The 12,219-nt window shown below is 42.5% G+C and overlaps 1 protein-coding gene across 1 annotated transcript in view; it reads left to right on the top strand.

Moving 5' to 3' along the window:
• LOC145404654 (uncharacterized) overlaps positions 1-12,219 on the top strand; it is a 199,349-nt gene that overhangs the window by 152,790 nt on the left and 34,340 nt on the right. Inside the window, exons 12-15 of the mRNA XM_080276185.1 lie at positions 4,845-6,617; positions 7,987-8,166; positions 10,691-10,816; positions 11,561-11,754. Of these exons, the coding sequence (XP_080132311.1) occupies positions 4,845-6,617; positions 7,987-8,166; positions 10,691-10,816; positions 11,561-11,754 (2,273 nt within the window). The remainder of the gene's footprint in view (positions 1-4,844; positions 6,618-7,986; positions 8,167-10,690; positions 10,817-11,560; positions 11,755-12,219) is intronic.

Below are 12,219 nucleotides of genomic sequence, written 5' to 3'. Positions count from 1 at the left end.
TCCCCAGACACCCTCTGTGACCACCAAACACGTGCACATCACAAGTTTTTAATATTTCTAGTCTGGGAAGAGCCACAAATGATGTGTGTTGGAGGGGCCAAGCCTGAATTCATCTTGTAGTATGTCTCTCACTATTTATGCATTTCCTGGGTATTAGACAATCCAGTGGAGAAAAAATAAACACAGATTTATGATTTTAGGTTTAGTAGAAGTGTTTCTGTATAATTTTTCATGCAGAAATGCATTTGTTTGTGACCAAACAAACATATACGTACTGTTGCCGTGCTACCACACACCACTTGTTACGCAACTTCCCATTGTTATGACAGCTCTTGTATGGTAAGTAGAGCCCTGATGTTTTGTAGACAGATGCATATTAGTTCCTTATGCACGATTGTTAATTTTTTTGGTCAAAATTTAGAAACCTTGATTTTTTTTTTTGGTCAAAAATGCAATTTCTCAGAATGGACCCATGGATCTATTTGTGACATGAAAGGGTTAATAAAATATCACAGATTGTAGGGTAAGAATTGTGAATCTATGTTATAAGCTAGAGAGTATTATTTTCGAGTTGAAAAGGAATGATGAAACCTCCTGCACATTATGTAAAAAGAATGTTGAAAATTTTTGTCTACTCATATTCCCAGACATTACTGATATTCAGTAATCACCCATTTATCCCACATAATAGACCCAAAGGCATGTCCGGAAGGTGGATCCGTCTGGATAATGGACTTTTCCCCTGGCCCCCCTTCTTACATAACCTAACTTTGAAAGCCATTGTAAAAGGCCCCAACAGTACATCGTACTACTCTTGTTCCTGTCGTTTTACACTATTCTATCTGGTCAGACATACCTATAAACCACAGCCAAGCAATTACCATGTCATGTATGGTTGAACTGGCTAGGTCGTACTCCTTGAAGATGTGGGAAGTCGACCATTCCACATCAGCCTTACCCAGGATCTGTTGCTTCTTCTCCAGTGTCATCACTACCCTCTTCCTTTTCTGTGGTGGAGGGGCCATTGTCACACACTTTAGAAAGAGGTATGCAAGGCCTGAAGCAGGTAGGGAACAACCACAAAAGCCACCATAACAACGGTACAAGAGGAAGTGCTCACTGCACAATCTATGCGTGGGAACTGGGAACAGCTGAGGGGGTCTGTAGTAGATGCTGGGTGAACTACCGAGCCAGACAGCGCGGCACCACCGGGCTATTCCTGACCGTGTGGGCCAAAATATTTGTGCGGCCATAATTTCCAACTGGATCCCAGCATTTTATTCAGATAAAATGGAAAAATTAACGTATGATGGTTTAATACAGCCATATCTTAGCGTCCGGGTTATGGATCATACGGATAATGGATGTCCAGATAAATGGGGGATTACTGTGCCAGATCACCCACTGACGTGTCATAAAATTACCCCTGCTAATACTGTATCAGTACTGTACACCAGTTCAGTAATAGGCAGCCCTAGCATATATTCAATATGGATTGTAGGTGTCAGCGCTGAATTGGTGACATGGATGTGCATAGTATAGAGAAGGACTACTGGGCCCTGGGAATGGGCTGTGAAGTCTATACCCAGCTTTGGAAACATAAAAAAAGGAAAAGGAAAGGTATCAGTAAAAGCCAGTATAGTACAGTCAGTCAACGAGTAACACAGATGATAGGGACTGGACAAGGACCATGCTACTCAAACGTTACTCAGACAATATGTTTGCATGTTCAGTACCCTCGCGTCCAACACGTGTTAGTCCAGCATGATTCACGTCCAGCACGGAGAGCAAATAATTAGTATTATTTAATACGATTTAATTACTGCAACACGAGTGTGTTAGCATAACACGCACAGAGCTCCGAGAAGTGGGCGAAATCAGCAGAGTTCGCCTCTAGCACGATCACCCCCGGTCCAACACAGTCATACAGCACATTCCCATGATGATGATAGCCAATGAAAACTTCTGATCAAGTAGCCTTCCCCGCCCGCTAACGTGACGTGATCGTGATGCCGCCCAATTAATAACGCTTCTGGTGTCACGTGATGTTTTGTTTAAATTTCTCCCGCCACAGCGTCACTCAGTCGCATAATTTGCATTGGAAGGTGCTTTTTTCTTGCTACATTTTCTGCCCTTGTTACTGCATTTTACCCTGCTCACGATGCCTAGGAAGCCTTCTGAGAACCCCAAGAAGCGTCGGCACTTCCCTCAGGCCACCAAGCTAGAAAGCTTTGGGAGGAAGAAGAAAGGGGAGAGGAAAGTGGACATCGCCAAGGCCTACGACATGAATGAAGCCAACGTGAGGACCATAATAAAAAACCAAGACAAGATCCTGGCAGCAGTGAAGGCTTACGGAATGCTAGGACAGGCAGAATCAGGACCTTCCATGGCTGTGGACGAAGATAGTGATTCTGAGTGTGATTTCAAAGGATTTATGAGGGAGGTTGAGGAGGAGCAGCAGCCATTACCCGCTAGTGACGCCAGCAGCCATCCTCCGGGGACCCATTAGGACTACCTACAGCCTTGGATACCACCTTCCATTCCCAGCAAGCCCACCAACACTATCCTAAAAGGTTAGTTATCATTCATAGCACAGTACCATTTATTATAATTACATTAGTACCAATATATGTATAGGTATATGGTAGGTATTTAGGGTGACTTTTCCTAGGGTTGCTGACATAATTCATTTTTCCCCATAAGCTCTATTGTTTGTCCAACACGTTTTTGGTCCAACGTGGGACCCATCCATGACAATATTACCGTGTTGGACGCGAGGGTACTGTATAATGGTACAGTGTGTTGTGGCCACTTTCCAAAACTCTTACTTTTACCCCTTCGTACCACCCTACCCGCATAAATTATCCCCTACTTATACCCACCCTCAGGTAAAACACTGAACGAGATATAACTGTTGTAGTTATGAACATGGTTGGTATTAAAATAGCAATAACAAAAACAAAAGTTAGGCTGGGTACCCGTGTGTTGTTGATGCATAGCTCTGTGGCATTCTCCCCCTGCCCCCCATCCCAATATTGTTGTCATTGTTGAGATGTTACTGCTCCTGCACTTCCCTCTCCAACATCAAAGTCGAATCCTTTGAAGTCCAGGGCTGAAACAATGGTGCTGGCCTCCTTGTCTGATGCAGTGGCATCATTTGTCAGAGGTGGATGTATCTTGCGGCAGTGGAGGGGCCTGCTGTCTGGCCTGTAAATAACTTGTGATGAACTGGCATTAAATATGGCATCAAATTGTGTCACAGGGCCAGTTGACACTTCCCACGTAAGCTCGAGATGTTCCCCATGTTGATTATGACCTGTCACATTATGCTGATCATGTTATAACAAAAACGTGTCACTGAACCACGCGTTACTCAAGGATTAACTGTACAGTACTGTATCTTGTTACCCCTGTTGAATTAGGGTGCTCTATGTATAGAACAGTAGTTGGGAAGCATAAACTCCTGGTGGCAGTTCTGTTTCAGTATCAACACAAAATTCAGCTCATAGTCATTCTACACTGCCAGCGCTAACCAAAGGTCTCTGGGAGTGGCCTGTTGAATTGGCCAGTTTTCTCTATTCCACTGGGTTCATGTTTAGATAAGCCTCGAGTTGCAACAACAACAACAACCCTTTTACCATGGAAAACTTCCCCCTAAACTGAATAAAATTGTCAGGAAGCAGCAAAAATAGAATGGAATCATTAAGCTGAAGGGGATAAGTGCATACAGTGTTAGTTCTGCTGTATTATTAAGCATTTACGAGTCCATTTATCTTGTAATGCATGGTGAAGTATAGAAACTTCATATTAATTCAGTATCAGAGATTTACATTGTTATTTCTCGTGTTATTTGGCATCTAAAAGTTCAGTATGATGTCATGCATGGTGCAGCAGATATGAAAACTGTACATGGCAATCCACAGTCTGAGTTAGGCAGTTAAAGATGTCACTATGAGAAGTCTCGCCTAAGTTGAATCAGTCCCAATGAAGCCATAGGCAATAGAATAGGAAGATAATGATAATAAGCTTGTCTTTTTTTTCTTTTCTTTTCTTTTTTCTTTTTTGCTTTTTTGAATGCAGCCACATCAACAGCAAGTTGCAAAAAGATTGTCTATTTGCATTTCATTGCTGTAGCAGCCATGGCTCAGTGGGTTAGAGCGCTCCACTCTGACCGAAGGGTCGCAGGATCGAATCCACCCAAGGGTCATTGGTAGACATCAGGAAGGGCTTCCAGTCATAAAATGCTACACACTCCAGTCCAAAAGTCCTCTACCCAGGGGCAACGCCTTAGCCCTTCGGGGATACCTGGTGTTTAAAAAAAAAAAAAAAAAAAAAAAAAAAAAAAAAAAAATGCTGTCTATAACTCAGATTTACTCATTTATTCCAATTTACACTATCAGGACATACAGTAATCTGTTCAGGAAATTGTGGCTAAAATGTAACCAAGAGATGTGCAGAAGCAGTTTGCTGTGGCTACATAAGATAAACTGGAGGATTAGGTGGTTGGCAGTAGATATATAGATTTATATTGTAATTGAGTTTTAATGATTCATTGATCCAAAGGCTCAGAACCCGCCTAATTAGTTCTTTCATATTGATACATAAATACAACGATGCCAGTGAAATGGTTAAACTAAATGCATTTTATACTTTATTTTGCCAGTCATTCCTTGCTACTGGAGTCCTAAACTGGTGAAATAATTGTCACTATCTGCTGTAGAGCAAAATGGAGTTGCCTGGATTACAGTAATAGTGAAAATCTTGTTCATCAGGTTATATTTTTCTCTGTGTTTTACAGTATTGTAATTCATTCCAAGTACAAAACTTGTTTCTTTCATGGACAGAGTGAGTTAGAGCGTGAGTGTGAGGACCTGAGGGACCAACTTGAGGAAGTACAGAAAGGAGTGCGACCACCCCCTGAAGGCAGCTGTCGTGGCCTGCCCACCATTGAGGAGGAAGATGCAGAGGGAGGTGATGTAGAGGGAGGGGCTGTGACAGAGGAAGAACAATGTGATGAGAAAGCTAGGGAGGCACAAGAAGTGAGAGAAGTGGAAGAGGGAGGAAATGAACCTGAAAGGCTTGGGGAGATTCAGGCATTGCATGCCCAAGTGGAAGCTTTGTCAGAGGCTAGAGGTAATCTGGAAACAGAGGTAGCCAGCCTGCGTGGAGATAGAGAGAGCCTTATAGGGCAGCTGCGTCAGGCTGAAGGCCGCACTGGCAACCTTGTCAACCTAGAAACTGAGGCAGCTGCACTCAGACGTCAGAAACAGTCTCTAGAAATGCAAATAGAGTCACTTACACAAGAAATGGACCTGGCCACAGTCACTTTACAAGATGAACGTGATACTTTACGAGATCAAATGTCTTCCGTGACGCAACGCATGGAAATTATGCAGGCAGAAATGACCCTTTCCCAGCATGAGAGAGAGTCCATTGGTCAGCAGTTACTGGCTCAATATGCACTTGTAGAGGAGAAAAATGCCACTATTAAGGTTCTTGAAGGAGAACTAGAAGGGCTAAAGTCCACCCTAAGAGAAAAACTTTCAGCATCATCAGGTACAGACAGTGAAGAAATCAGACAACAGGAAGAACTAAACAGTGTTAAGTCACAACTCATTTACAAGGATGACAAGATTGATGCTCTCTCACAGACTATAGACCAGTTTGCTGAGATATTTGAAATAAAGGCTGGTGAAAAAACAAATGAAATATTCAGACAAATCAAAGGCAGATACTCAGCTTTAGAAAATTCCATAAAAGAAAAGGAGGAGAAGATAAGTGAGCTAGCAAAACTGAATGCTAATTTGCATGAAGAGTTAGAGTTCAGTAAGAAGCAGATAACAGACACAACAGCTAGAGAATCATCAGAGTTAACTCAAAAGGAAGGAGAACTGAGTCTTGTTAAAGACCAATTAGAAAAGAGTGAAATGGAAATTTTTCAACTAAGAGAAAGGGTGGAAGAAATGATGGGTGATGTAAGTAGCAAGGAAACTAATATTCAGAAGCTAAAAGGGATTTTGGAGTTATCTGAAGCTGAAAAGAATGATGCTCTTACCAAGCTTAAGCAGGCAAATGAAGAACTTATGGACCTTAGAGAAAGTCTGTCTAATCTCCAGAGCACAGTAGCTGCTGAAAGTAACCTAGTGGCACAATTACAGAAAGATAACGAAGAGCTTAAATCGCAGGAGCAAGTAACATTTCAGAAACTGTCTCAGGCACTGAAGGAAAAAGATCATCTACTTGAGGAAAAACAGGCAAGATTATCAGAACTTCATTGCCGGGTGGAGGAGCTTGAGAAAGAGAAAGTGGAAACGGCAAGTTCAGCAGATAGTGAGAACAGAAGCATAAAGGCAATATATGAAAAGGTTTTGCAAGAAAAGAACACTCTAGTAAAGCAACTTGAGAATGCAGAAACCATGAGAAAACAAGTAGAGGCAGACCTGGCAGCAGCAGGGGCAGGAAGGAAAGAAGCAGAAGCAGGGCAAGAAGCAGCAGTGGAGCAGACAGTGATGTTGCAGGGGGAGCGAGACCAGCTGATTGCTGCCATTACACAGAAACACCAAGAGAGTGTTTCTTATCATGCAGAGATCCAACGTCTCAATCAGGTTCTTGAACAGGTAATAACGAATGTTGGGATCTTGTAGTAGTAGTTGTTCCCTAGGCAGTCTGGCCGAACAGTCCTGAGTCCCTGAGGAAGGCCATGTCTGAGACCTGGCTTTCCCACAGAGCTCTCAAGGAGTGTATGTTGTGTTGTTGGTGTAGGTGATTGTGTGCAATGCAGTCTTCCATAATGTGCTTAGTAGTATGGGGTGCTGTGTTGCATCCCGGACAGACATCAGCGACAGAGTCATCCGGCCTCTTCTGATAACTTAAGAGGGCTGGATGACGTCCATATCTCAGCCTGGCCAGGTGAACCCTGTCCTCACGAGGGAGATAGGATTCAGAAGGGTGGATATCAGGAGGCCATGCATGCACCTGTGTTTTTGTCTTTCATTGACTGAATGGAGCAGTGAGTGATTTGAGTATGGAAATGTTTCTGGAAGCCGGTCTGAGGTGGGCGAGGGGGAAGAGATGACAGTATTTGTGCATGATATCGTATGCATGGTGTTGTTTTGATGATCCTTGGTGTGTGTGGATGTGCTGTCATGTAGTGTAGTGGATGTTGTGGGTTTGTGGAGGCTGCAGCAAGAATTTGGGTGCCTCTCATGTCTAGATGATCCTTGACTTTGAGGACTTTGGTTTCTTGATGTAAGTGATCTGTGGGTGTAGTAGCTATGCAGCCTGTGATTATTTTTAGGGCCTTGTTCTGTATGGTTTGTAGGGTGTTGTAGTAGTAGTAGTAGTTGTTCCCTAGGCAGTCTGGCCGAACAGCCCCGAGTCCCTTAGGAAGGCCATGGCCGAGACTGGTCTTTCCCACAGAGCTCTCAAAGAGTGTACATTGTGTTGTTGTCGTAGGTGATTGTGTGTAATGCTGTCTTCCATAATGTGCCTAATAGTATGGGGTGCTGTGTTGCATCCTGGACAGGCATCAGCGATGGAGTCATCCAGCCTCTTCTGGTAGCTTAAGAGGGCTGGATGGTGCCCACATCTCACTCTGGCCAGGTGGACCCTGTCCTCACGAGGAAGATAGGATTCAGAAGGGTGGATGTCAGGAGGCCATGCATGCAGCTGTGTGTTGTCTTTAAGGACTGAATGGAGCAGCTAGTGATCTGAGTGTGGATATGCTTCTGGAAGCTGGTGTGAGGTGGGCAAGGGGGAAGAGATGACAGTCTGTGGCCAGCTAGAGATGATGATTGGGAGGTGATCAGATCCAAGGTTTTAACCACTCTCCGGGATGTTGTGGGGGCGAGGTTTGGGGAGCAAAAGGTGACGTCTGGATCTTATAGTTAACAACAGTGCTTTGAAAAGGTATTTTGTTTAGTACCTAGTGTCATATTGTATTTTTCTTATTGTATTAAGTTGATTTCATCCTTTTCATGTCATCAGATGAAACAGCAGAATAGTGAGGAGCAGACAAAACTGAGAAGCAGTTTGGCCGAAAGTGAGGCAACGCTAACTGAAGTCCGAGCACAGATGGCCGCACTGAGGGAGCAGCTACACGGACTTACTACAACCAACTCAGAACTGCAGAAAAATGCAGCAGAAAGCATTATGCACAAGACTGAGGTTAGTAAAGCCCTTCGGTAGTAAAGTGTTAATAGCAAAGAGTGTAACCTTTGATCCAAGCACAGTGTTCACTAGTGTGTCGTAGTTATATTGACTTTAACTTTTCACGTACACCAGGCCCTCCACATTTGCAGAATCAACTTTCACGGAAGAGAGAGTTATATGTAGAAAGAAAGAGAGAGGTGAAAAGATTAGTAAGAGAGAGTAAGAAGAGAGTGGATGAGGAATTTGGAAGGAATTTGAGTGTAAAGTGTAGGGACTGTAAGAAAATGTTCTGGAAAGAGGTGAAGAGAGTAGAAGACAGGGTGGAAGTGAGGTTAGCAGGGGAGTGAAAGCTAAAAATGGTAGATTACTAGTGGAGAAGGGAGAAAAAGTGAGCAGATGGAGAGAACACTTTAAGGAATTGTTGAACATAGAGGATGAAATTAATGCGAGTATAAGTGGCTGGGGAATGGCTGGGAGAAGGAGGGAGGTGAGAAGACAGGAAGAAATCAGCAGGATAGAAATTGTGGAAGCAATGAAGAAAGTTAAATTGGGGAAACCCCCAGGAATTGATGGAGTGTGTGGTGAAATGCTGAAGCATGGGGGAGAGATAGTAGTAGAATGGATGTGGAAGATGTGTAGATTGGCCTGGGAGGAAGGTAGAGTCCCGGAGGATTGGAAGTTAGGTATAATTATTCCCTTGTACAGAGGAAAAGGGGAAAAAGAAGTGTGTGGTAATCATAGGGGCATTTGTCTTCTCAGTATAATAGGAAAAGTGTCTGGTAGGATACTTATTAACAGAGTTAGAAAAAGAATAGAGGAATTAGTTGGAGAAGAACTTGGAGGCTTTAGGAAGGGAAGAGGTTGTGTAGATCAGATAGTCATTCTTAGATCTTTAGTGGAAAAGTTTCTAGAGAAGGGAAAGAAGTTGTATGTGGCTTTCATGGATTTGGAGAAAGCATATGACAGGGTGGATAGACAAGGATTGTGGAAAGTATTAAGAATATATGGAGTAGATGGGAAGTTGTTGAATGCTGTGAAGAGTATGTGTGATGGTGCTAAGGCTGCAGTGCATGTGGATGGTGAACTAAGTGAATTTTTCTCTTTAAAGGTTGGGTTGAAACAGGATGTGTCGTGTCTCCATGGTTGTTCAATCTGTACATGGATGGGGTAATAAGAGGTACAAGGTAGGGCAGTGGATGTTGGAGTGGCCCTGGTGAGAGAGGGCAGTGTTTGGAAACTCTCTGTACTGGATGATGGATGGATGGATGGAGAATAATTTGAGGGTATAAGAGAGAACCTCCACTTAGTATTGGTAACAGTTTATCGTAGAATTATTATTATTATTATTATTTTTATTATTATTATTGTTATTATTATTATTATTATTATTGGTGGTAGGTGGTGGCGACCATCTTCCACTCACTTGATAGTGCTGCCTACTTCATCCTTAGTCTTTATCATTTATTTTCTGTGTCTGCCCTCCTCTCTTCCTATTTCTCCTATCTTTCCTGTCACTTCTTATTGTTTTTCTTTCCATTATAGGTGGCTTTACATTGAGTAACAAGCCAAATGGTTTCCAGTAAGCCAAGAAACCATTTACAACGCTAGGTGGTAACCATATAACCAAACCATACGTGCTCCCTACCTGTCAGCAAGTGGGTTGGTGGAGGGTTAGTGCCCCTCTCCGTAAAACAAATAACTCAAAGTCATTTGGCCACCCCATACGGGATTATGGTGTCTGGCCATAGATAGAGAGAGAGATTATTATTGTACTGTAGTGAGGTGCTGACGATTCACTCACTCGATGTAGTGCAGCTATTGGGTGCCTGCCCTTTCTTCTCTTCCTACCATCCTCTCCTGTCTTACTTTCCTTCATTCTTTCCTCTTCCTTCTGCCTATGGGTGACTCTATACCAAGTGACAAGCCAAATGGTTTCTGTACACCAGGAAACCACTTACTGTGCTGGGTGGTAAGCATATAACCAATTTATGGCACCTGGTAGTTTAGTGAGTAATTAAGGCACTCCAATCAGATTGAGCCTGCATAGATTTATATCCAAGGGATGGTTGGGGTTTATTGCTCATGTAATGTCACTCAGGAATGAGTGAAGTTGGTCACTCTTAAATGTCAGGGCCAGCTTGGTTAGCCCTGGGCTCCTATGCTTCTTTTGGGCAAGATAGGGTTGGATGATGATGATGAGATAATAATGGTGATTATTGTTAGTTTTATTTATCTATTTATTTTTGTTGTATTTTTAATGGCTATGGCATTATCCTCTGATTCATGTCTGGGTGCGGACAGTTGGCACCACTCAACTCAGATGCCCATCCATTCTATGAGTTGCTAGGTTCAATGAGTACTTATGGAAACACCAGTTGGATAAAACTGTTAACCTGGGTGATGCAGTAGCCTTGTATCCCAAGATAATGGGTGAATAACCCACTAAGGACTCAAAAGCATATGTTACAGAATTTAGTATTGTGCTTAAGTACCTCATGCTATCTGCCTCAACCTTTACTTTTTACTTTTTCCTTTCCAGATATCAGGGTTACGCAAGGAGATTGAGGCACTGCGAACAAAGCTAAGTAGCGTAGAAGGGGAGCGGGATCAGCTGAGAGTGGCAAATTCTCACTTCAACACACAGTACCAGGACCAAGCTAAGGAGGTTTGAATAACATACATTGTTGTACAGTATATATAATGGGTGTGGGTTGAATAAGGTATATTAAAAAACACTGTTGATGTTAGAGGCAATGTGGCAAATTCTATTTGGAAAGACTTGGTAGTGTGAGCAAATACCATATATGGGAAACTTAATGTAAAGGATGGGAAAACCAAAGAATAAACAGATGAGAAAATAGAATGAGTGAAATTTCATCAGCACTGATGCACTGTGTGACGAACTCTCTTGAATAGCCCTGCAGTACATTTTTGATGAAAGCATTTTGTGAATGAATTTGGCACGTATTAGATGTGGCCGTAATTTTTCATCTCTTTTTCCTATGGCAACTTCAGAGTTGCATTGTAGAAGATATACTACTAATTTGATTTTACAGTATGTATGTCCCCATGATTTCAAGTCACTATGACTACAATATGACATATAAATGGAGCAAAATTGTTGTACAGCTAATTAAAGATATATTTTTCCTTTGGGTCTTATTTAGAACACAATGTGATCAATTTTTACAACAGTGTACTTGGTCGCATTATAAGTTCCATTACTAAGAGAGATGTTAAGTTTATATTACTGCATACTCATCCATAATAAGATCATGTACTTAAATTGGTATTAGGAACATATCCTGTGTAGATTATGACAGTGTACTGTATCTAGAATAAACTAAACTAATATGTCATGATGGAGAAGAGATTAATACCAGTACCTTTGCCTGATTGTCATCATCAGCTAAACACAGTCCGTGAGCGAGAGAGCCGATTGTCTGCTGAATGTGAGCGTTTGCGGCAGCATTTGGTGGCAGTGGAAGAGACTTACACTGGTGAGGCTCTCAAGGCTGAGGAAAGGGAGGCAACACTTCGCACCACCCTGGCTAAGATGGAGGAAAAGCTTGCCAACCACTCCACCTTTTACACAAATGCAAAGTACAGTATGCTGTTTTGTGTTTGTCAAGTGTTACCAATTTGTATTATGCTCTTGTAGTTAAGAATATTGTATATACCCAGCAGACCCTTGTTGTACAGGGAACCAGCATGTGATGAATCGCTGATAAAACAACTAATATGCTAGAACTTTTTTTCGATGTATGGTCACATATGTACCTGCATGATCGATGTAGTGCTGTGTCGGGTGTCTGCCTTTTCCTCTCCATCCTTCTTTCCTTCCATCCTCTTCTGTCTTCCTTTCCTTCATTCTTTCCATGTCCTTCTGCCTACAGGTGACTTTACACTCCTTCTTCTGTCTTTCTTTCCTTCATTCTTTTGTCCTCCTTCTGCCTGTGAGTGACTGTACACTGAGTGACAAACCAAATAATTTCCTGTACACCAGGAAACCATTTACTGCACTGGGTGGTAACCATATGACCAGATTTTGGCGCCTGGTGGTTTAGT

The sequence above is a fragment of the Coenobita brevimanus genome, chromosome 7 (genome assembly GCF_032717465.1).
Source record: "Coenobita brevimanus isolate Jiangsu-jjx chromosome 7, ASM3271746v2, whole genome shotgun sequence".
Classification (NCBI taxonomy): domain Eukaryota; kingdom Metazoa; phylum Arthropoda; class Malacostraca; order Decapoda; family Coenobitidae; genus Coenobita; species Coenobita brevimanus.
This window is presented reverse-complemented; position numbering and strand designations above follow the sequence as displayed.